This window comes from Carassius carassius, chromosome 39, assembly GCF_963082965.1.
Source record: "Carassius carassius chromosome 39, fCarCar2.1, whole genome shotgun sequence".
Classification (NCBI taxonomy): Eukaryota; Metazoa; Chordata; class Actinopteri; order Cypriniformes; family Cyprinidae; genus Carassius; species Carassius carassius.
The window spans coordinates 1,139,101-1,160,503 of NC_081793.1; the positions used below are offsets into that span (position 1 = coordinate 1,139,101).

Below are 21,403 nucleotides of genomic sequence, written 5' to 3' on the forward strand. Positions count from 1 at the left end.
TCATCATGTATGGGCTTTTAAATAATAAATGTTTATTTTAAAGTATATCAGACAGCTACTGTCTGTAAGCCTACCATAATTATATAGTGTATATATGTACACACACACACACACACACACACACACACACACACACTCACACATGCATACATACACATATATATATATATATAATATATATAAATATAAAATATATATATATATATATATATATATATATATATATATATATATATATATATATATATATATATATATATATATATATATATATATATATATATATATATATATTTTATTTATTTATTTATTAATTATTGGGGTGGCACAGTTCAAATTTTCACAGTTGGTTTGTTTCACGGTTCAAGAGTCCCATTCCTGTACAGTTCGGTATGTGATATGTTTATGGAGAAACTGTAATAAAAAAAAAATTTACTACGAGCAAAAGCAAAAATAAATGCAATAAAGAGGTCTAGTATTAGTTTTTAGGTACTAGATCCATACTGGATCTAAGACAGCTGAACAAAGCATTGGTGAAACGCAGTTTCAAAATGCTTACAACCAGGAGACTCCTCGCACATATTCGCAGAGGAGACTGGTTCATGTCGATAGATCTGAAGGACGCGTATTTTCAAATACGGATAGCGTCACGTCTCAGGCGATACTTGAGATTCGCCTTCGAGGGCCAGACATGCCAGTTTACAGTCCTGCCGTTCGGCTCGTCCGTAGCTCCTCGTACGTTTACGAAGTGCATGGACGCTGCGCTCGCTCCTCTCAGACTCAGAGGCATGCGAGTGCTGAACTAATTGGACGACTGGCTGATTCTGGTTCAGTCACGATCAGAGCTCGTGGAGCACAGGGCCATTTTACTCGTTCACCTCGAGAAACTTGGTCTCAGTGTCAACTGGACAAAGGGTTCGCTGAACCCCAGTCAGACGATACTGGTTTTGGATATAGCTCTGGACTCACGCTCCATGATGGCGCGGCTGTCGCCACAGTGCGTGTTGGGCATTCAGCGCGCAGCCAGCTCTCTCCGCTGCGGCGCGACATTCTCGCTCAGAGAATTTCAGAAGATGCTAGGTCTCATGGCCTCAGCATCACCAGTTCTTCAGTTGGGCCTGCTCCGCATGCGCCCCTTGCAGTTCTGGCTGAAAGCGCGAGTACCGCGCAGAGCGTGGATATCCGGTCAGTTGCGTCTCATGGTCAGTCAGAGCTGTGTTACAGCCTTGAAACCCTGGACAGCGAACGACTGGTACCGATCAGGTGTAAGCCTGGGGACTTCCTCGAAAGTGAAAAGGGTGTCGACGGACACCTCCACTTCGGGATGGGGAGCGCTGCTCGAGGGCAGACCGTTCTTTAGCCTGTGGGCAGAACGGGAAAAGCTCCAACATATCAACTGTCTGGAAATACTGGCAGTAGAGAAGGCGCTGACGCGCGTTTGTCCCCGGATCTAGGGCCACCACATCTTAGTCTGTTCAGACAACATGTCTATGGTGTTCTACATAAATCGCCAGGGCGGTCTTGGGTCCCGAAACCTGTACAGGTTGGCGGAACGCCTCCTGGTTTGGGCTCAACGCAACTTGCGCTCGCTGAGAGCAGTTCATGTGCCTGGGCTACAGAATCTGGGTCCAGACAGGCTGTCCAGAAGCAACATTCCCACGGGCGAATGGTCTCTACACCCGCAGACAGTCCAGCTGTTGTGGGAGAGATTTGGCAGGGCGGAGGTGGACCTCTTCGCGTCCCATGAAAACACTCACTGCCCCACGTTATTTTCCAAGAACGAAAGCGCGCTGTCACAAAGGTGGCCGTGCTGCCCGCTCTATGCTTTCCCCCCCGTCTCCCTACTTCCGCAGGTGGTAGAACGGGTGAGGGAAACGAGATGCTCAGTACTGCTTGTAGCACCACTTTGGAAGAACCAACCATGGTTTCCAGATTTGATGCAGTTAGCAGACACTGCCCCGTGGTGAGTGCCGTTGAGGAGGGATCTCCTTTCGCAGGCCAGGGGCTCGATTTGGCACCCTCAACCGGAGTTGTGGTCCCTCCATGTGTGGGCGCTCAACGGTTACCCGCTGATCTCTCAGTGGGAGTGCTAAATACCATCACTCAGGCTAGAGCTCCGTCGACACGACGTCTGTATGCCTCGAAGTGGTCGGTGTTCTCCAGCTGGTGCGCAGCTCAAGGTTATTCACCCCTTAGTTGTGAGGTGACGGAGGTCCTCTCCTTCCTACAGGAGCTGTTGGATAAGGGCAGAGCCCCCTCCACGCTCAGAGTTTACGTGGCGGCTATCGCAGCGTTTTTCTGAGACAACGCTCGGTCAGTCAATAGGAAGGAACGATTTGGTCATCCGCTTCCTTAGAGGAGCTAGGAGGCTGAATCCTCCCAGACCTCCGTCAGTCCCTGTATGGGACCTCTCGACGGTTTTGGAGAACATGAAAGGTTCCCCTTTCGAGCCTATCCGCACCATTAGCCTCAAGTATCTGTCATTCAAGACCGTATTCTTGTTGGCTCTCGCTTCAGTGAAGCGTGTGGGTGACTTGAATGCGCTCTCAGTAAGCCCGGCGTGCTTGGAGTTTGGGCCTAATGACTCAAGGGTCATACTCAAACCTAGGCACGGTTATGTGCCAAAATCCCTCAACACGCCGTTTCGGTCTCAGATTATTCCCTGTCTGCCCTTTCGGTGTCAGGAGAGGATAGAGACTCGAGTCTTCTTTGCCCCGTTAGGGCTTTAAGAGCTTATGTGTCTCGCTCTGCTGTCTTCAGACAGACTGAGCAGCTGTTTGTCTCGTTCAGTGGAGGTTCCAAGGGAATGGCTGTTTCGAGACAGAGCCTGTTCAGATGGATAGTTGACGCCATAGCGTTAGCTTACGCTTCCAGGGGCCTTCAGTGCTCACTGGGCGTCAGAGCACACTCCTCGTTGTGGGCGTGGTCTACTGGGATCTCCTTGCAGGATATATGTATGGCAGCAGGTTGGGCCTCGCCGTCTACATTTATCAGGTTCTATAACCTGGAGGTTCCCGCCCTGCAAGCAGGGCTGCTGTCGGTATAGTCGAATCAGGGCCCTGATTGGAACTCTGAGATCGCAAGCGCGATGCGCTGCCGACTGTTATATGGGCAGTATTGCGTAAGACCCGCGTTATCACATGGGTCAGGCCTTGCCTTGACTGTGTGATGTCATATTGCCGCATCTACGGGGGCTGCTAGATATGGGACGGAGGGTCCTCCTCCTCATTGGTCTGATGTTGCATCAGCCTGCGCTCGATAGGCTTGTGCAGTTGCCGCAGAACAAGCCAATGAGCGAGCGAGCCGTCTCGCCTATGGCTGCGTGCTGCTGCAAATGCGCTTTACAACAATTCAAAATTAAGGATAATTTTTTGCTTCAGTATTTCATGAAGAGACTTTTCCCGTAGCGTCTTAGCTAAGACGCAGTACTCGTTCCCTCTTCTAGAGAGAACCGAGGTTACGTTAGTAACCGAGTACGTTTTAAATATTCTCCGAGCATAGACGTCACATTTTAAATCCTACCTGTTGCCTTTCACCATTCACTTATTTAGTTGCTGTTGCATCCCTTGACATGCCATCTCCTTTTCCCTCTTTCTTTTTCTATTTTTAGCCCCCGAGAGCTTTTTTGTTTTATTCATCTTTTTTCGAGTTTTAACAACAAGGCACTAATGTTACAGCTGATCACTCAGCGCTCACGGCGCCCCGCCCACTCGCGAGGTTCTATGTCTAAATTCTATGATGGAATATTATGAGGGCACCGGCGCCTGTTAGTCCTCTATAATTAATATTTTTATAAAACTTTTAATATACATTTTAATTTTTTGTTATAAAAAAAAAAAAAACATTGCTTTGGCGCCCCCCATGGTGTGGCGCCCCTATGCCCGATACCCACTTTTTGCGCCACTGTGTGTGTGTGTGTGTGTGAGAGTGCATGGGAGAGCGTGCATTTGTGTGTGTGAGCACGTGTGTGAGTGCATGTGTGTGAGAGTGGATTGGAGAGCGTGCATTTGTGTGTGTGTGTGTGTGTGTGTGTGTGTGTGAGAGAGAGTGGATTGGAGAGCGTGCATTTGTGTTTGGGTGCATGTGTGTGAGTGCGTGGGAGAGCGTGCATTTGTGTGTGTGTGAGCACGTGTGAGTGCATGTGTGTGAGAGTGCTTGTGAGAGCGTGTGTGTGTGAGTGCATGTGTGTGAGACTGGATTGGAGAGCGTGCATTTGTGTGTGTGTGTGCGTGTGTGAGAGTGCGTGGGAGAGCGTGCATTTGTGTGTGTGTGAGCACGTGTGAGTGCATGTGTGTGAGAGTGCTTGTGAGAGCGTCTGTGTGTGAGTGCATGTGTGTGAGAGTGCTTGTGAGAGCGTGCATTTGTGTGTGTGTGTGTGAGTGCATGTGTGTGAGACTGGATTGGAGAGCGCACATTTGTGTGTGTGTGTGTGTGTGTGTGTGAGAGAGAGAGAGAGTGCGTGTGAGAGCGTGCATTTGTGTGTGTGCATGGACTGGGGTCATTTTTGTTGTATATCAGAGTGCACTGATCCACTTTAAAGTAGGGATACGTGATAATTCTGTATTATTGATCATTTAAATTGTTGCTAGATACTTTTAGATACTGAATACTGAAGTAATATTGTATGTATTTATAATTGTGCATGTTAATTTGTCCTATTTTAATATTTACCTGTTTAGATTAATTTTAATTGCTTGCTAATAATTTAATACCACTGTTAAATGGCGTTTTAGCAAATATAAAAATAAACACCCATTTTCATACTGTACATTATAACGTTTTAATGCCAGAGTTGGCTGTCAATATCATATTATTACAAATTTAATTAAAAAAATTATAGTAAGTATAACTTATATATATAAGTAGTATAAGTAGTAACTTACTATAATTTCGTTTTAAAAAGTGCTCTAAATGTAGTATAGTATAATATAATAGGTAAATTTTTTTTTTCTTATAACAAAAATAACTGAACATTTAAATAAAATAAAGCAATAATGAAAAATAAAGTTGAAAGTTTTGCACCGATTAAAGTGCAAAAGAACTATAAAGTTCTTTACTTTACAATCTCATTAGTTAACCATTAACATTCACAATAGCTACATTTGCTACAGAAGTTATTAATCTTTGTTAAAAAGTAAAAGTTTTAGTTCATGTTAGCTCATTAAATTACACAGCTGCAACTTTACATTTTGACAACTTGTTATTAAATACTGGAATACCTAAGATGAATGAATGTTCAGAAGAATTTGTCATTGGCAGTTTATGTTAACTAATGAATTAAATAATGTTAAAAATAAAGCCCTAATGTACAATGTAAATTAACAATAAAAAAATCATAAAAAATAAAAAACAATGTCATGTTGTAGTCCAGATTAAAATAGCTTATTAAGACTTAATACTTAAGTATTTGGCACTGTGATGAACATCATAGCAAGTACACAAATCTGATTGGCTATTTAAAATTATTAAATTAGTTTTTAGAAAGTAGGCCAGCTGGTTTATTTGTGGTGTTTCAAGGGTAAGGACTGCATTTTCTGCAGTTTAGCGCCATCTGCTGTCAGAGAGTGAATGTGCTTTCATTCAGCGTGTCTCACATGTTTCTCCATCTTCTCTTGAATAATTTGTAATTCTTATAATTCACGGTATTTAGAAGTGCCCACGATAACAATATCGTGCATATTCATCACCGTGATATATCGCATTACCGAATACCAGCACAAGTCTATTTCCTTTACATCGTTACTATTTCGATTATCTCCACTACTATAGTAACATATTATTGTTAGTGTTTTATCCAGACAAGTGTAAAATGTTACTATTTCAGTACACATCATTCAATAATAGTTTTTTTAATATTATGCATGTAACGGTTATGATTATCGGCTCATGATTCTCAGCCGTCTAGACGGTGTTTGATCGGTGCATCTTTGAGCGGGATCGGTCGAACACTGAATAGCTGTCCAAGCTTCAGAACTCGCTCTTCTCGGTCAGCTGTTGATCGTCTGATTACGTGTTGATCAGAAGGACATTCTCTCACAGTTCTGTGTTTGATCATGCAGCGGTTCGAGCATTCAGCGAAGCTCCGGAGGAAGATCACCACCTATGTGTCCTTCCCTCTGGAGCTGGACATGACGCCCTTCATGGCCTCCAGGTACGAGCGAGCAGCGTTCAGTGAGCTTCCAGTAGAGACGGTGAGTGCATGTCCTGACGTCTGTTGTGTTTCTCTCTCAGTAAAGAGAGCCGGATGAACGGACAGTACCTGCAGCCCGTAGACTCTCTAAACAATGACAACAAGTGAGTGAATGACTGCTGCATGTAATATGTGTGAGTGAATATGTGTCCCGTGATGCGTCTCTGTGTCCGCTGCTGCAGGTATTCTCTGTTCGCGGTGGTCAATCATCAGGGCACGCTGGAGAGCGGTCACTACACCACGTTCATCCGCCAGCACAAGGACCAGTGGTTTAAATGTGACGATGCCATCATCACTAAAGCCAGCATCAAAGATGTCCTGGACAGCGAGGGGTCTGTCGCACACCTTTGAGACACACTTGAGTTTCAATGCATTATCACACGCAAAAGATCAAATCAGAGACATATGCACAAAAAACAAAAAAAAGTTTATTATTATTAATTATTATATTATTATACTACTTAGTTCTATGTCTGCAAAAAAAATGCTAAATAAAACAAATTGCACTCCGTAATTACTAAGTTTTAATGCCAGAATTTAACTTTCATACAATTCTGTATTTTTGTTTTACATAATTTAGAATAGAATTAATATGTGTGTGTGTGTCTGTGTGTGTGTGTGTGTGTGTGCATAGGCGGAAATCGCGGGGGGTCGGGGGGGGTCCGGACCCCCCCATCTGAGGGTTGTCCCCCCCTAAAATATAATTGAAATATGTGTATTGTGAATAATATAATGATATATAGTTAAACTAATTGTGTAAGTAGTAAAACAATACAAATGCAAACTGAGCAACAACAAAAAAAGTTTTAAACCTCTCGAGTCATGTCAACAGTCCGGTGCGAGAAAACAACGCGTTTCAGTTGTTGTGGAACTCCATAAATCTAGCTTACTTTATTCACATTAAACATCGGATGACGTGATTATTTTCTCTTTAATATAGATGATGCTGAGTCATTAATAAGTCGTATCCAAAAAATATTATTGTGTACTTTTGTCACCGATGTAGTCTGCGCTGTTAGCGATTATAACCTTAGCTTGTTTACCTAGCTTGTTTAATAACGTCTTACACACCCATAGTGTACGCATATACAAGTCTTGTACGTTAGATTAGACTAGTGAATATCAACCAACCATCATAGAGACATAAATTAGATGCTATTAGTTTGAACCTGATTTTATACAGTCTATGGTTTCTCCCGGAGCGGCTGGGCTGATAATTTACCAAGTATTTATAATGAGTAGCGATATTGAATATATTTTCTTTACGGTTTCTGACTAAAAGCTGCCAAAAAGCCATTTTAAAGTGGTTAAGCAAATAATAATAATAATAACAATCGGCAGGGATCCCCAGACCAATACAATTAGTTTGCCTCCTCTATTTTAAAATCCACGAGCCGCCACTGGTCCGTTTACTTCATTTAATATAGTTAATCTAATATAACATCATACTAAGACTGCAGTTGTTCTCCAGATATTAGCATAAGAAATGTGATTTAGATTTTTATAAAAATTGAATAAACAAGTTAATATTAAGTGCATTTTAGGCACCATATTACTGATTGCGTCTTTGGGAAACACACTGAGGAGGTGTTTCCTAACTGAGTGAATCCACTTTTTCAACAAATCAGTCATTGACGTAATAAATTATTTTTTTTATTTTTTTCAGTCTTTCACGTGTAAGAGTGTATGCCTTCATCTTGCTAGGCATGGCAAATGTTTTTATATATGCATGTTTTAATTATAACTGGCAACAACATTGCTATTAAATGTGCTATATAAATAAATAAAAGTTGAAGTTAAGTTCAAATTCCATTGTATTTTGGTGGCTTGATTGTGTAAACAACTTCAAAAACATTGCAAAAAAAAAAAATGTTATGCAGAATGTTTTGGTCAATTTAGTCAGCTTTTTCATTGAACCAGAAAGAAACGTTGAGAAGAAGGATAATGGAATTGTCTTCATGCAATAGTAAGGCTTTCCTCTCTATACACTTATCCTTAAGTACAATTTTGCCTGTTTTATTGGTGTCTCCTTCAAAACTTGCTCGTGAGAAATGTTATGTTTATTGTCCCCCCCAACATTTAGATGAGATTTTCGTGTGTGTGTGTGTGTGTGTGTGTGTGTGTGTGTGTGTGTGTGTGTGTGTGTATACGTGTTTCTCATTAAATACAATAAAGATTACAAATGAATATTATTGTTATTAAAATAACTGTAATTGTATTAAATGAAAAATATTTCAACCCATTTCAAACTAGATTATACACCATAATTAGTTTTGATACACATATGATGATAGTTTTTTCTTAAAGCTTACTCTACTAGAATTAAATATTTTTATTTATTGTAAATAATAATAATAATAATGTATCTTTTTTTTTTTTATCGAATTCAGTGGCATTCAGAATTGACTATATTAACAGGTAAATGTAATGTTTATATAATTTGATAAAAGTTTACTTTACTGACTTAAGGGTCCAAATAAATGTTTGTGTGTGTGTGTGTATATTTAAAAAAAATAATAATTGAAATAAATAATTTTAACAATTTTAACTTATTTTATTTCAGCTAGTTACCAATGCAACATTTCTATTTTATTTTTTAACTTGAAGAAATAAAATAATTCAAAACTAAAACTGGAAGAAAAAGTTAAATCTAAATTGACTATATTTAACCATATAATAGCTCAAATTAAATTATATAAAAAAACAACAATTATAAGTGAACATTTATTCCAGATATTAGTAATGACTATAAAATTACCTAAAAACATTAAAATAACTGCTCTGTAAAATTGCGAAATTTATTTATTTACTGTTGTTTTATTTAAAAATTAATAAAAATAATAATAATTACTTTTTTTTTAAACTTATTTTATTTCAGCTAGTTACCAATGCAACATTTTCATTTATTTTATATTTTATTTGAATTACTAAAATAACTCAAACTAAAACTGGAATGAGAATTTTTTAAATCTAAATTGACTATATATAACCAAATAGTAACTAAAAATTAAATTAAAAACAAAAAATATAAAAGTAAATATCCCCAATATTCCAAATATTAATAGTAACTAAAAAATTACCTAAAAACGTTAAAATATCTGCTGTGTAATATTATGAATTTAATTTATTTATTTTTTACTGTTGTTTCAAAAAAATAACAATTAAAAATAATAAAATGTAAGTTATTAAAAAATGTAAAACTTATTTTATTTCAATTACCAATGCAACATTTATCTAAATTGACTATATATAACCATATAGTAACTAAAATTAAATATATAAAAAAACGTATATCTATATGTATGTAAAAATTAGTTCCAAATATTATTATTAATAATAATAAGTATTATTTATATAATAAAATAAAATCTGTTTTTTTTTTTCCTTTTTGCAGGTACTTGTTGTTTTATCATAAACAGTTCCTTGAATATGAATAATGGCGATGCAGAGCGTCCGAGTCCAAGCTGTGAAGAGAGGATCATACGAGAGAGCTGCCATCAACACACAAACAGAGCCTTTCTCACCGAAGAAAAGCAAAAGAACAACAGCCAATTAAAAAAACACCCAGAAAAAATGACAGCGCTAAACCAATCTGCACTGAGCAACCGGAGCATACTTGACAGAAAGAGTTCTCACTACAGACAGACTGACATCTCAGCATCGCTTTCACGTTTTCTTCAACAACACATTCACTGGCATTTTCCCAGAAGTATACGAAGGAAAAAATATTCCTTTTTAATTTCTGCATATGCATTATTGATGTACTCAATGCAAAGGAAAGGTGTTATAGACTTCTATTGTCGTTTGAGTTTGGAAATACTGTCCTCGTCCAGCACTTTTCACTCGTTCTTGTCGTCTTCTCCTTCAGGCTGGAAATGCCACCCACGCAAATATCTATAAGTCTATTTTTATAAGTCATCGTTTCAGTTTACGTGTCCCTCATCTGTTCGCTCTCTTCACGTGCTTCGGTGTGAACGTCGTGAATCTTTCGGTCGCTGGTTTGGTCGTGAAGGCTCGTCATGTTTGTGAACGAAGAACATTTCATGTCTCCACCATGGCTTGATTCAGCAGTGTTATCCTCAGCCGTGTGTGTGTGTGTGTGTGTGTGTGTGTGAGAGAGCGCATGCAGGTATGTGGGCACCTGTGTGTGTGTGTTGTTAACTGTGTGTGTGTGTGTGTGTGTGTGTGTACTGAATCAGTACTCAAACTTGGCATGCCGTTTAAACTGGATGCTAAAAAACTTTGGGGAGGATTTTATAAAGGTTAATTATGTATCTATGTATAGTATGTATGTAAAACAAATCAATGAAGAAATAAGCGCTGTGTCGTGTGATTGGCTCTCGTTCAGATGTGTGCGGATGGTTTTGTTATCTTTGCGTTTTTCTCTTTATTATTAATGTCTCTCTCTGAACCCTTTGTTCTGGTTTTTGCATTCAGCGCCTCTTCAGTTCTGTTTTAAAGTCATCCTTATTTGGAGATAAATCCGCTGGACCCCTCTTTAAAGGCAGGACACTACAGACTCAACCATTGATTTTCATGCAAATCGTGATCTGTTTTGTTTCCATAACCCCAGTTGATTGAGAATCGAGGGGAAAACACACATTTAAGTGTTTGTTTGGTAGATTTCAGTTCTAATCCATCTCCTTATCTTTCACACATTAAGACTTGCTGAGGGTTTTGTTTGTATAATAGTCACCTGATTTCATTCCTAAGAACATGTGAAAATGTGTTTCTGTTCGTCTGTTGACAGTATTTTCTTTTATGGCGCGAAAAAAGAAAAATAAATAAATAAAAATTAATATATCAACAAAATCAAACCAGAAGTGTGAGTCTGGATTGATCCAATATTTAGATTTCTGTTCTGGAAATGTTTGCAACTAAGTGCATATTTAAGTAGGTAATGCTTCATTTGCTTGCATATATATATATATATATATATATATATATATATATATATATATATATATATATATATATATATATATATATATATATATATTTCTCTTAATGCACTGTAATTAATCAGCTGGGAGATATATTGGTGATATACTTTAGTTAATTATAATTAAGTTGTAGTGTCTTGCCTTAAACAGAAGGTTCCAGAAGATAAAATCTTAATTTCTTCTCTAATGAAAAGTTAATTATGAACCTTTCACGCTGCATACAACTCTCATACAAACCTCAAAATTATGTTCAGTAGCTGAACTTCTATTAAAACACTTTATTAAAACAGTGCTGGGGAGGATACTTGCAAATTGTGATCATTGCATGATGAAAAACGTAATTAGCAATATTACTTTAAAATCTCAGAGGGACTTCAATTAAATATTTAAGGGGAAAGAGTTTGATGGTGGGAAAAAAATCATAATATCCATTAAAAAAAATCGGAAATGCTGATTATGTAATCCAGATAACATGTAATCATCTTCTCCCCAGCACTGTGTGTGTGTATATATATATATGTGTGTATGTGTGTGTGTGTGTGTGTGTATATATATATATGTGTGTGTGTGTGTGTGTGTGTATATATATATATATATAATACAGGAGTGTATATGACTCTAATACTCAGGTGCTCTCCATCCATCAATCAATCAGAGGTGTCACCGTTACCGTGGAAACCAGAAAGCGGAAGCTGCTCATATCAGGCTACACTTTATTTTAAGGTTTCCTTGTTACAACGTAGTTCTACATTTAATTAATGAGTAATATTAATTAACTATATGCACTTACTATACGGTTAGGATTGGGGTTACTTGCAAGTAATTATGCATAATTAATTGGCTATTAGTTATTATAATAGTAAATTAATATAACGTGTGTAACAAAGACACCTTAAAATAAAGTGTTGGCAAATATTTTACACAATTTATTTGATTTCTTTCCCAAATTATAGAGACCGCTTTAAAATATGAGACACCATTTGTCTTACACATACTTATTCGATAACGGTTTTTATTTCCTATTTGGGTTTAAAAGGTTTTTTTTTTTTTTTTTGTTAAATTAATTTATTAACCTATTATTGCATTTCCAAAGTAAGGGAAGGGGAAGAGGCCTTGAAAGTGTGTTGTGCTCTTCTGAAAACAGCATTCACTTCATGTCATTCAAACTAAAGTGGAGTTATATTTGCATACGACTGCTTGCGGAATGACGTCATCATCATCATCATCATCATCATATGCTTGTTTGTGTCGGTGAGCATATGATCCTGAATGGCGCGGTCCTGTCGGTGTGCGTCTGCAGCGGGGGGCGGAGCGCGCCGTTGTCATGGTGATGCTCGGGGGCGCGCGCATGCTCGTGCTCGGTGAAGCAGTAGACGCAGGTCTCTGTGGCCTTCGGTCGCTCCTGAGTCACACTGCCCTCCTGAGACACTTCATCCGCGCGAGCCATCAGGGAGTCTGAAATACACAAACAAGCACTACGTGACATCTTGATACAAGGGTTAAACGTCGTTCTAAATAGTGTGGCATAGAGAACAATCCGTAAATATTTTTTCTATAAAAACAAAACAGAAATATATATATAAATATATATTTAAAGCCCTTTCTTTGGGAACATGCTGCACAACTCCTTGTTCAAGCTCTTGTTCTGTCCAGGCTGGACTACTGCAATGCTCTCTTGGCAGGTCTTCCAACCAGTCTATCAAACCTTTAAAATTAATCCAGAACACAGCAGCAAGATTAATTTTTAATGAGCCAAAAAGAATACACGTCACACCTCCGTTTATCAATTTGCACTGGCTTCCAATAGCTGCTCGCATAAAATTCAAGGCATTGATGTTTGCCTACAAAACTACCACTGGCTCTGCACCCATTTACCTAAATTTATTACTTCAGACTTATGTGCCTCTAGAAGCTTGCGTTCTGCAAGTGAACGTCGCTTGATTGTGCCATCCCAAAGAAGCACAAAGTCACTTTTACGGACTTTTAAATTAAATGTTCCCTCCTGGTGGAATGACCTCCTCAACTCAATCCCAGCAATCCATCTTCAAGAATCAGCTTAAAACACATATCTTCCATCTTTATTTCACCCTCTAACTTTAACACTCACTATATTCTATTCTTTAAAATAATCTAACTACCTTTCTAATCTTTTTGTATTCTATTTTCTTTTCATTAATTATGCAAGTGTGTGTGTGTGTGTGTGTGTAATATGTATATGTATATTTATGTATGTATGTACAGACAGACAGACAGACAGATAGATAGATAGGTGTGTATTGAGGTGCCCCACAGATAGTTTAGCTAAATAGTGTTGTTATTGACCTTTAGATGACTGTCCGTGTTTGTTGGGCTGCTGTTTCTTGGTGTCCAGCTGCTGCTGGTGTTTGGCTCTCTTGAGCAGCAGCAGGAAAGCAGCGGTCAGCGTGAACATCAGAGCAGTGATGCAGAGGCCTAGCAGCGAGTACAGCAGCGCCTCCGAGTACAGCGCGGATCCGGACACCGAGCGCCCTCTGCCGGTCACCAGCTGCACTGCAGACCCGCCGACATCAGACCTCTGCGTCACGGACACCACACCTGCGGCCATCAAGTTTATAGACATGAAAGTCAGTTTTATTTGTACAATAGACACTTTTCTACGTTTATTTTGAAGATTATTTTCCATCTTTAACGAAAATTAACTAAGTTTTTACTAAAAATAAAACCAAAAACCATAGTAAATGAACCATGTACTCTTACAGTTGAACCATGGTATTTGTAGTTAAACTGTGGTTATACTAAATGTTAATTAACACACCAAAAAAAAACAAAAGATCACTACACTTAGTATAATAAAATCATGGTTAATTTTGTTAAGGGGTAGGCTATAAACTCATTAGACTGCAGCTAGTATTTAATTGAAGCTTGTTTCCTCCACAGACTACTAAAAAAGTAATTGCAACATTTTATCCCACAATTCTGACTTTTACTTATTGCAATTGTGAGTAGCCTATATATCTCACAATTTAGACTTTTATTGTGTGTAGTTATACGTTTTACACCTCAGAACAGCAAAGATGTAAATGTGTGAGATGTAAAGTTGGAATTCTGAAGAAAACTGTAATTGTGAGACGTAAACTCAGAACTCTGAAAATAAAAGTCAGAATTGTAAGACATGAACTCAGAATTGTGAAGGAAAAGAGAAGTCAGAATTGCGAATTTAAGCCTACAACTTGCAATTAAGAGATATAGCCTAAATTCACAATTCTGAAAAAGAAAATTCAGGCAGAACCAAGCCTCCATGTTGTTGTGAAGCACAGCTCTTATAGTGTGATTCAGTGGGGGACTCTGACTCACTCCTGCATGCGTCTGCGCAGGCCGCCGGGTGACTGCCACACAGCTCGGAGCACTTCAGACACTTCTTCAGCAGCGTGTCGTAGAACTGACCGGACACGGCTTTACATCTCCAGGACACTGCCACACAACACAACAGTCCTGCATCAGACCCTGCTCTTCACACGTGTGACCTGAGACAGACGGCGTAACTCACCACAGAACTCAGAGCAGCGCTTCAGGACGCTGGAGTCGTCACAGATCATGCTGCAGGACACACACTCTCGCAGGAGCCTGTCCATGTACTGACCCTCCACACAGCTCTGTGCCATCGCTCAGACCCCCGAAAATACCTGCACAGACCACACACACACAGAGTATTACCAGGGTAGTTACCCATTTAGATTAGACTGGCTTCATCAAGTCATCAAATGTTGCATTTAATACCTGAATCGTTTTTCACATTGCTTTTATGGCACACAGTTTCAAACATTGTTTTTATTTTGTTGTCTGTGGTTTTAGTTGTTATAAAGCACATTGGTTGTTTTAAATTGTTATAATAAACGTGTTCCTGGTTATAAATGTGTCATGGGTCACTAACAGGCAAACTGGAATAAAGCTGAACAAATTGGAAATGAAGAGAATGAGGCAAGTTTTTAAATTGTGATTTTAATTTTTCCTTTCTCTTTGGAGTGTTGTAAGCTCTTCGTGCATAAAGAAGATCTGACAAGTCTCAAATCCGAAGAGATCTTCTTTATCAAAGTTAAGGACAGGGCATCAAAGTATGGTGAGGGGCGTAACATTTCCGTCACACGCTCGAGGCGTTCAGCCAATCACAACTCACTGGAAAGCTGGCCAATCAGAGCACACCTCGCTTTTCAGAACGATTCGCTTTGTAAAAATCAGTGCATTTCAGAAGGTGGAGCATAGAGGAGCAACTATAATGATACATAAGAAAACATATTAATGTTTTTTTTATCTTAAACTGCATAAACATATTGCACTACACCAAATACACAAAATAATGTTCTTTTTAGCAACATCATGTGATCCCTTTAAAAGGCTAGTTTAATGTTTCAGCATTATATCCCTGATTTAACTGTTCATTGAACTGAAACGCTGGAGAAACACAATTAGAAAAAGGTCTTTATAATGTTACCATCAAAAGAGTTAGTAATTCGTTTTTCTGGTCTCTGTCTTGTAATCTCTCGTGTTCACGACTGATCAGATATTACACAAATAAGATGGTTTTAAAATGACTCATTCACAGTATTTACAGAAGTTGGTTAGATGTAGATTAAGAAATAGATTGGCATTTACAGCTAAAGCTAAAGTTTATACATCTGCTTTTGGAGTATACATAATTTTATATTACATGGATTATACTTGTTTTACTTTGAACTAGAAAAAAGATTATATTTATATTATTTGTATTATATTTAAAATAGTATTTTCATGTCATTTGGTTGCTATATATATATATATATATATATATATATATATATATATATAAAATTATTATTTTTCATATTATAATATGATAATATTATTTTATCATATCAGTATTGCATATAAAAAAGAACGACAATTTATGTTTATTTTTATAAACACAATATAATAAATAATATAAATCTCTCTCTCTCTCTCTCTCTCTCTATATATATATATTAGGCTATATATATATATATATATATATATATATATATATATATATATATATATATATATATATATAATTTATTATTATATTTTCATATATTCATATTGCATATAAAAACTATTACATAGTCTTATAGCATACTATTACATAGCATAATATATATATATATATATATATAATTGTTATAAATACAATACATGATGATGAATTAATGAATAAACTGAGCACAACTGGCACAAATATATATTCAGAAGGGTTGCAAAAAAACACTGATCATAAAACGTAATCATAAAAGCAGATGCTATTACATATTTCATTGTTTATAAACAACATTCAAAAGTTATTTGAATTACAATTGGTCATCTGATCTTATCATTGCATTAATGAAGTGTTGCATTAATCTTAATTGTAGATTTCAGGCTTGTTTTTTGTTGTCTACATGAAGCACGTTCACTCATAGATCAGCGAGCACTTACCTCCAGTGAGAATCAAGACACAGGGGTCTGAAGGTTAGGTTTCTGTGAGTGTGGGACTATTTATATCAGCAGATGATTTGAATAAAACCACACTGAGCCTCAGGACACCACACTGCAGCACCTGCTTTTATTACAGATCACATTTATGAGAAAAAAACTTGGATTATTCAATTAATGTCCCAATTTATCATTCAAATAAATCTGAGAGCGTGAAAACCTGAAACGCTTTGGAACTGAAAAATGAATTTAAATGCTACACACACACACAATGTTGACAAATATTTTAATGCCATATTATTTTGAAACAATACTATTAAATTGGAATATATATGTATATAATGAATAAACTGATCACAACTGGCTCAAATATATATTCAGAAGGGTTGCAAAAAACGCTGAACTTTCATCTACTGTAATTATAAAAGCAGATGCTATTACATATTTCTTATCTTTTATAAACAATAATCTTTTTTGTTTGTTTTTTTGTTTTTACAGGATTTACATGTAATACTTTTGGATAACAATTGATTTCTGATTGTTTCTGAACAATTGTCGTCTGATCTTATCATTGCATATATATATATATATATATATATATATATATATATGTGTGTGTGTGTGTGTGTGTTTGTGTGTGTGTGTGTGTGTGTGATATTTTGAATAAATATTTAACATTTTAATGCCATGTTATTTTTTATTTTATATATATTTGTAATACTTTAATGTCATACTGTTTAAAAATAATAATAATAATAATAACTTTAGAACACGTTGTTTGTTTGATCAGAACATCTTCACGGTAAATCTGTTGACTAAGTTTGGGCTGGAAACTGACAAATACAAGTTCTTGTTTCAGGTAATTATGATGCATCAAGCAGCTTGTGTTTTTGTCTGACACAAAAGAAACGCTCTCACGCTGAAGGAGAACTAAATGACGAGCCGAGCGGGAGAAATGATTCATATAAAGACGACTCAGGTTTAAAATGAAGATGCATTATCCTCGGGGGGACACATCGCTCGAGTTTGCTTTCAAAAGATGAATATTTCCAGCCACCGAACTCCCTAATGTTTGCAGACAACACAAAGCGCGTCCCCGAGCTGTTCTATTTCACACACGCGCGCGCGCGCACATTATAGGCACGTGCTGCCAATCAAACGCGCGCTCAAGGCGAAACTGCTCACACACTCATCTGAGCACGTCCTTGCACCTGCAGTTCTTTTAAATAGCCCACACGTAGATGAGTGTTTTTCTTAGACTACAGAAACCTTCAGAAAGCTCTTGTGTGGTGACATGACAGTGCAGTCAGTGACTGGAGCAGTGGAGCTGAACCACAGACACACAGATGCTGTCTCCTCACAGGAAGAGCTCAGTCGATACTACACACCTGCTGACTCTAAATGACTGCAAACGCCTCGTTTTGAATAAACACTGCCCTGATTAATGTCTGGTTTCATTGTGTGCCAGTCAAGAGAAACACGAGCTAGTTTCATTTGATGTTAATAGTATTTATGATTGATTCAACAAACCTAAAACACATTGAGTGACAGTCAAGACATTTGTAATGTAACAAACGAGTTTTATTTCAAATTAATGCTGTTCTTTTGAGCTTTTTAGTCATCTGTGGATCTTGAAAAATTAAATGCATCACAGTTTTGTCACAGGTGTTTTCAACACTGATGATAACCAGAAATGTTTCTTGAGCAGTAAATCATCATATTTTCATGATTTCTGAAGATCATGTGACACTGAAGACTGGAGGAATGATGCTGAAAATACAACTGATAATAAATTACACTTAACAGATAACAACCCAGCATTTTTAAAGTGTAATATTTGAATAAATATGCACATTATAATCATAAAATCATAAACTGAGCAAAAAAACAACAACAACAAGTCAAACTCAGCATTGCTCACACACAAGCCTTTATTTGTTTTGTAAATGAATGTAATGCATTTCATTTTTGTCAATAACAACACTGAAAAGGGTTGGCGGTTAATCAGTCACATTTTTCTCAACATTTTTTCAATAATTACAGGTCATGAACATGATGCAAAATCCATATACAAGCCAAAAGATACAAAGCCATTCAAGATCCGAACCCAAGTCTAACTTCACTTTTTAAATAGAAAACGAAACCCATACAGGACAACAGAGGGAGACATTGTGCAACACTATGATTACATCTTTATGTCAAAATTCTCTGATGTGTCATTACAGCAGTTCATCACTTGTGTTGAAGGATACATTTGACTCACAGATTACAAACGAGATTGATTTCTAAGTAATATATTTGTAAACCGGGGATTATTTTCATGATCATTTCTCAGTTAAAATCATTACCAGCCACGTTTAAACACTTTAAACTTAAGAATATTATATATTGCACCTCACAAATGGCATAATATTACATTTAGGTAATTTGCATTATCTTGTAGTTTGATTGAAGCTTTAAAACAGCTGTAATGTTAAATGGGAAACACTGTATTTTTTAACTAAACATGTTTAAACAATACACAAATACTCCTAAGGCCTTTATTAATCTTAATTAAAAAATGTACTAATATGTTTTTAAATAAAAAAATGTATGTAACTGTACAATATAATTGCATTTCTATTTTTTTCTATTACCAATGCTTCAAAATATATCACAGGTTTATGTTAGATAATGCATTGCTCATGCTAACAAATTAGACCTTATTATACAGTTATTAAATGTTATAAAATAAGCAATGTTCTCTATTTCATTTAAAATAGGTTTGCGCCTTTGTAAAATTTAATTAAAACACAATCATGCTTCTCCACAAATGACCTGACAACAAGAGCGTGTGAGGAATCTTTTAATTAGACCTGAGGATTATTCTGCTCAAGTGGATCGTAATAAATTGGATCTTTAAAATAAACAGCTGGGCAAAAATTGAGCTGTGGCAGTTTAGCAACGAAGAGAATGACAGGCACATACTCAGCCTCAGGTTTGTAGAAATGTAGCACTGCATCAGTGTCTCATCAACGGATGCTCTGCAGTGAATGGGTGCCGTCAGAATGAGAGTCCAAACATCTGTCTTCTCCAGATGTTCACTGATGGACTGGAGTGCTGTGGATTATTGTGATGTTTTTATCAGACTCTCATTCTGACGGCACCCATTCACTGCAGAGCATCCATTGATGAGACACTGATGCAGTGCTACATTTCTACAAACCTGATGAAGAAACAAACTCATCCTAATCTTCGATGACCTGAGTGTGAGTGTTTATTTTCTAAATTTTCATTTTTGGGTGAACTGTTCCTTTAATCAAACAGACGTATGGTATGATGAAAAATGACAGACATCTTTGAAATTTGGCATTAATATTACGTGAATGCATTTGAACCCACACCATCAGACTGAGAAACATGAGATACAACACAGAAACATGACGACACACTAACACACACTGTTTGACGGTCAAAGGCACGCTGAACTCAAAGTACTTGACAAATACTGCAACAACCACTTTGCCGTCATCAATGTTTCAGCCAGGTTTCGAAATGTGAAAAACTAGACGTGAACTCGTTCACTTTGCAACCCTTGCAGCGTAACAGATCTGATTCTGACCCTTAGAAATCAGACACACTAGAGTTAAACAAGTTCAGTTTTAGCCCTTCGCAAATGTTAAAATGTTCTAAAGCCCTCAAACAAGCAAGAGCTGAATCCGTTCTGTCGATGCCAGCTCAGTATTTACACATTATACATCTTTGTAAGCAACAGCGGTTTTAAATGAGCAACTTATTTACAAGCACACAACAGCAGATGAATCACTTGTACATTCAGGTGGAGGGTTTATTGTTAAAGCTCTATGAATGAATGCGTGATTATTTAAGGCACTTGCAGCGTCGTTTTATCAGCCTTGCTAGAATAAATAATAGTTTTTTAAGTCCTCCAAGCAATGCATATGCAAAGCAGCTTCTTGATGCTATTCATCATCTCCGCAGAACAGTCCATGTGTTGTGAGGCTTCCACATTATTGTGACGGGATGCATTAATCACAATGATGGTTAAAAGCTGTACATCTTATGTTTTATAACGAGGTATATTTTTTACAAGAACTGTGTAATAAAGCACTTGTTTGAATACTTTTCTTAGAATATTTATTTATTTATTTATTTAGAATAACGAGTGAAATCCATGCCCTCGTGGCATTCTCTGAGTCCTATCATTTATTTCTAAAGGCCAGGTAATGATAAAGCTCTAAATTTATCTAAAGCTCTGTTTCAAAATCTAGCGTGCATTTAAGACCATAATGACTCCTGATTCCTATAAAATCAGACATTAGCATGTTGCACAGGTAAAAGCAGTCCTCTAATACGCATAAAAACAGCACACAAAATATGAGTCAAATAGTCCATTGTAGTAAGATTTTTTTTTTAACTGTGCATTCTAGGATTTCCTTTTTTTATGAAGTTTACTGTATAAATACTGCCTTTGAAGTTCGCTCAATAAGGAAGTATCTTAAATAGTGCTACCTACACTTTTTATGGAGCAGCATATAATGCTGTTTAAGTAGAAAGCTTACTAAGTTTTGTAACAGAGCCCATCTTTTCCTCCTCCTCTGGACCTTATGTACATATGCTCTACCAAAATAAAACTCTACTAGGAACCAGAGTTAACATGACATGAATGTAAACGAGATATTCTAAGCATAATTCACTAAATAAACAACAAATAAATATGCTACCCGAAACATGTTTTTTTTTTTTTTTACATTCAGTGATTTGGCCTTGTCATGCATCACTCGCTCGCTCGTCTTGTTTTCATCATCACACAAAGCCTTGAATAATAAGA

General features: G+C 37.1%; 2 protein-coding genes across 3 annotated transcripts in view; one reads left to right on the forward strand and one right to left on the reverse strand.

Moving 5' to 3' along the window:
- The window catches only part of usp22 (ubiquitin specific peptidase 22), a 45,755-nt gene extending 35,242 nt beyond the window's left edge, over window positions 1-10,513 (forward strand). For both annotated transcript variants that reach the window (XM_059530340.1, XM_059530341.1), the window contains exons 9-12: window positions 6,060-6,151; window positions 6,232-6,294; window positions 6,373-6,522; window positions 9,585-10,513. In XM_059530340.1, the coding sequence (XP_059386323.1) occupies window positions 6,060-6,151; window positions 6,232-6,294; window positions 6,373-6,522; window positions 9,585-9,627 (348 nt within the window). In that variant the 3' untranslated portion in view covers window positions 9,628-10,513. The remainder of the gene's footprint in view (window positions 1-6,059; window positions 6,152-6,231; window positions 6,295-6,372; window positions 6,523-9,584) is intronic.
- Window positions 10,514-12,244: 1,731 nt separating this feature from the next.
- LOC132120902 (tumor necrosis factor receptor superfamily member 13B-like) lies at window positions 12,245-14,792 on the reverse strand. Its single transcript, XM_059530124.1, has 4 exons — window positions 14,660-14,792; window positions 14,467-14,583; window positions 13,456-13,707; window positions 12,245-12,588 (listed from the first exon to the last, which is right to left on the reverse strand). Exons 1-4 carry the CDS (start codon window positions 14,772-14,774, stop codon window positions 12,365-12,367), a joined length of 708 nt encoding a protein of 235 aa, XP_059386107.1. The 5' UTR covers window positions 14,775-14,792; the 3' UTR covers window positions 12,245-12,364.
- Between the last annotated feature and the right edge of the window lie 6,611 nt (window positions 14,793-21,403).

Excerpts from the sequence above, each read along its gene's own strand:
- LOC132120902 (XM_059530124.1), bottom strand. The coding sequence starts at position 14,774 with ATGGCACAGAGCTGTGTGGAGGGTCAGTACATGGACAGGCTCCTGCGA. Across the intron at positions 13,708-14,466 it reads CTGCGCAGACGCATGCAGGA|GTGTGGTGTCCGTGACGCAG; the intron begins GTGAGTCAGAGT and ends TGATGGCCGCAG. Across the intron at positions 12,589-13,455 it reads ACACGGACAGTCATCTAAAG|ACTCCCTGATGGCTCGCGCG; the intron begins GTCAATAACAAC and ends TGTGTATTTCAG.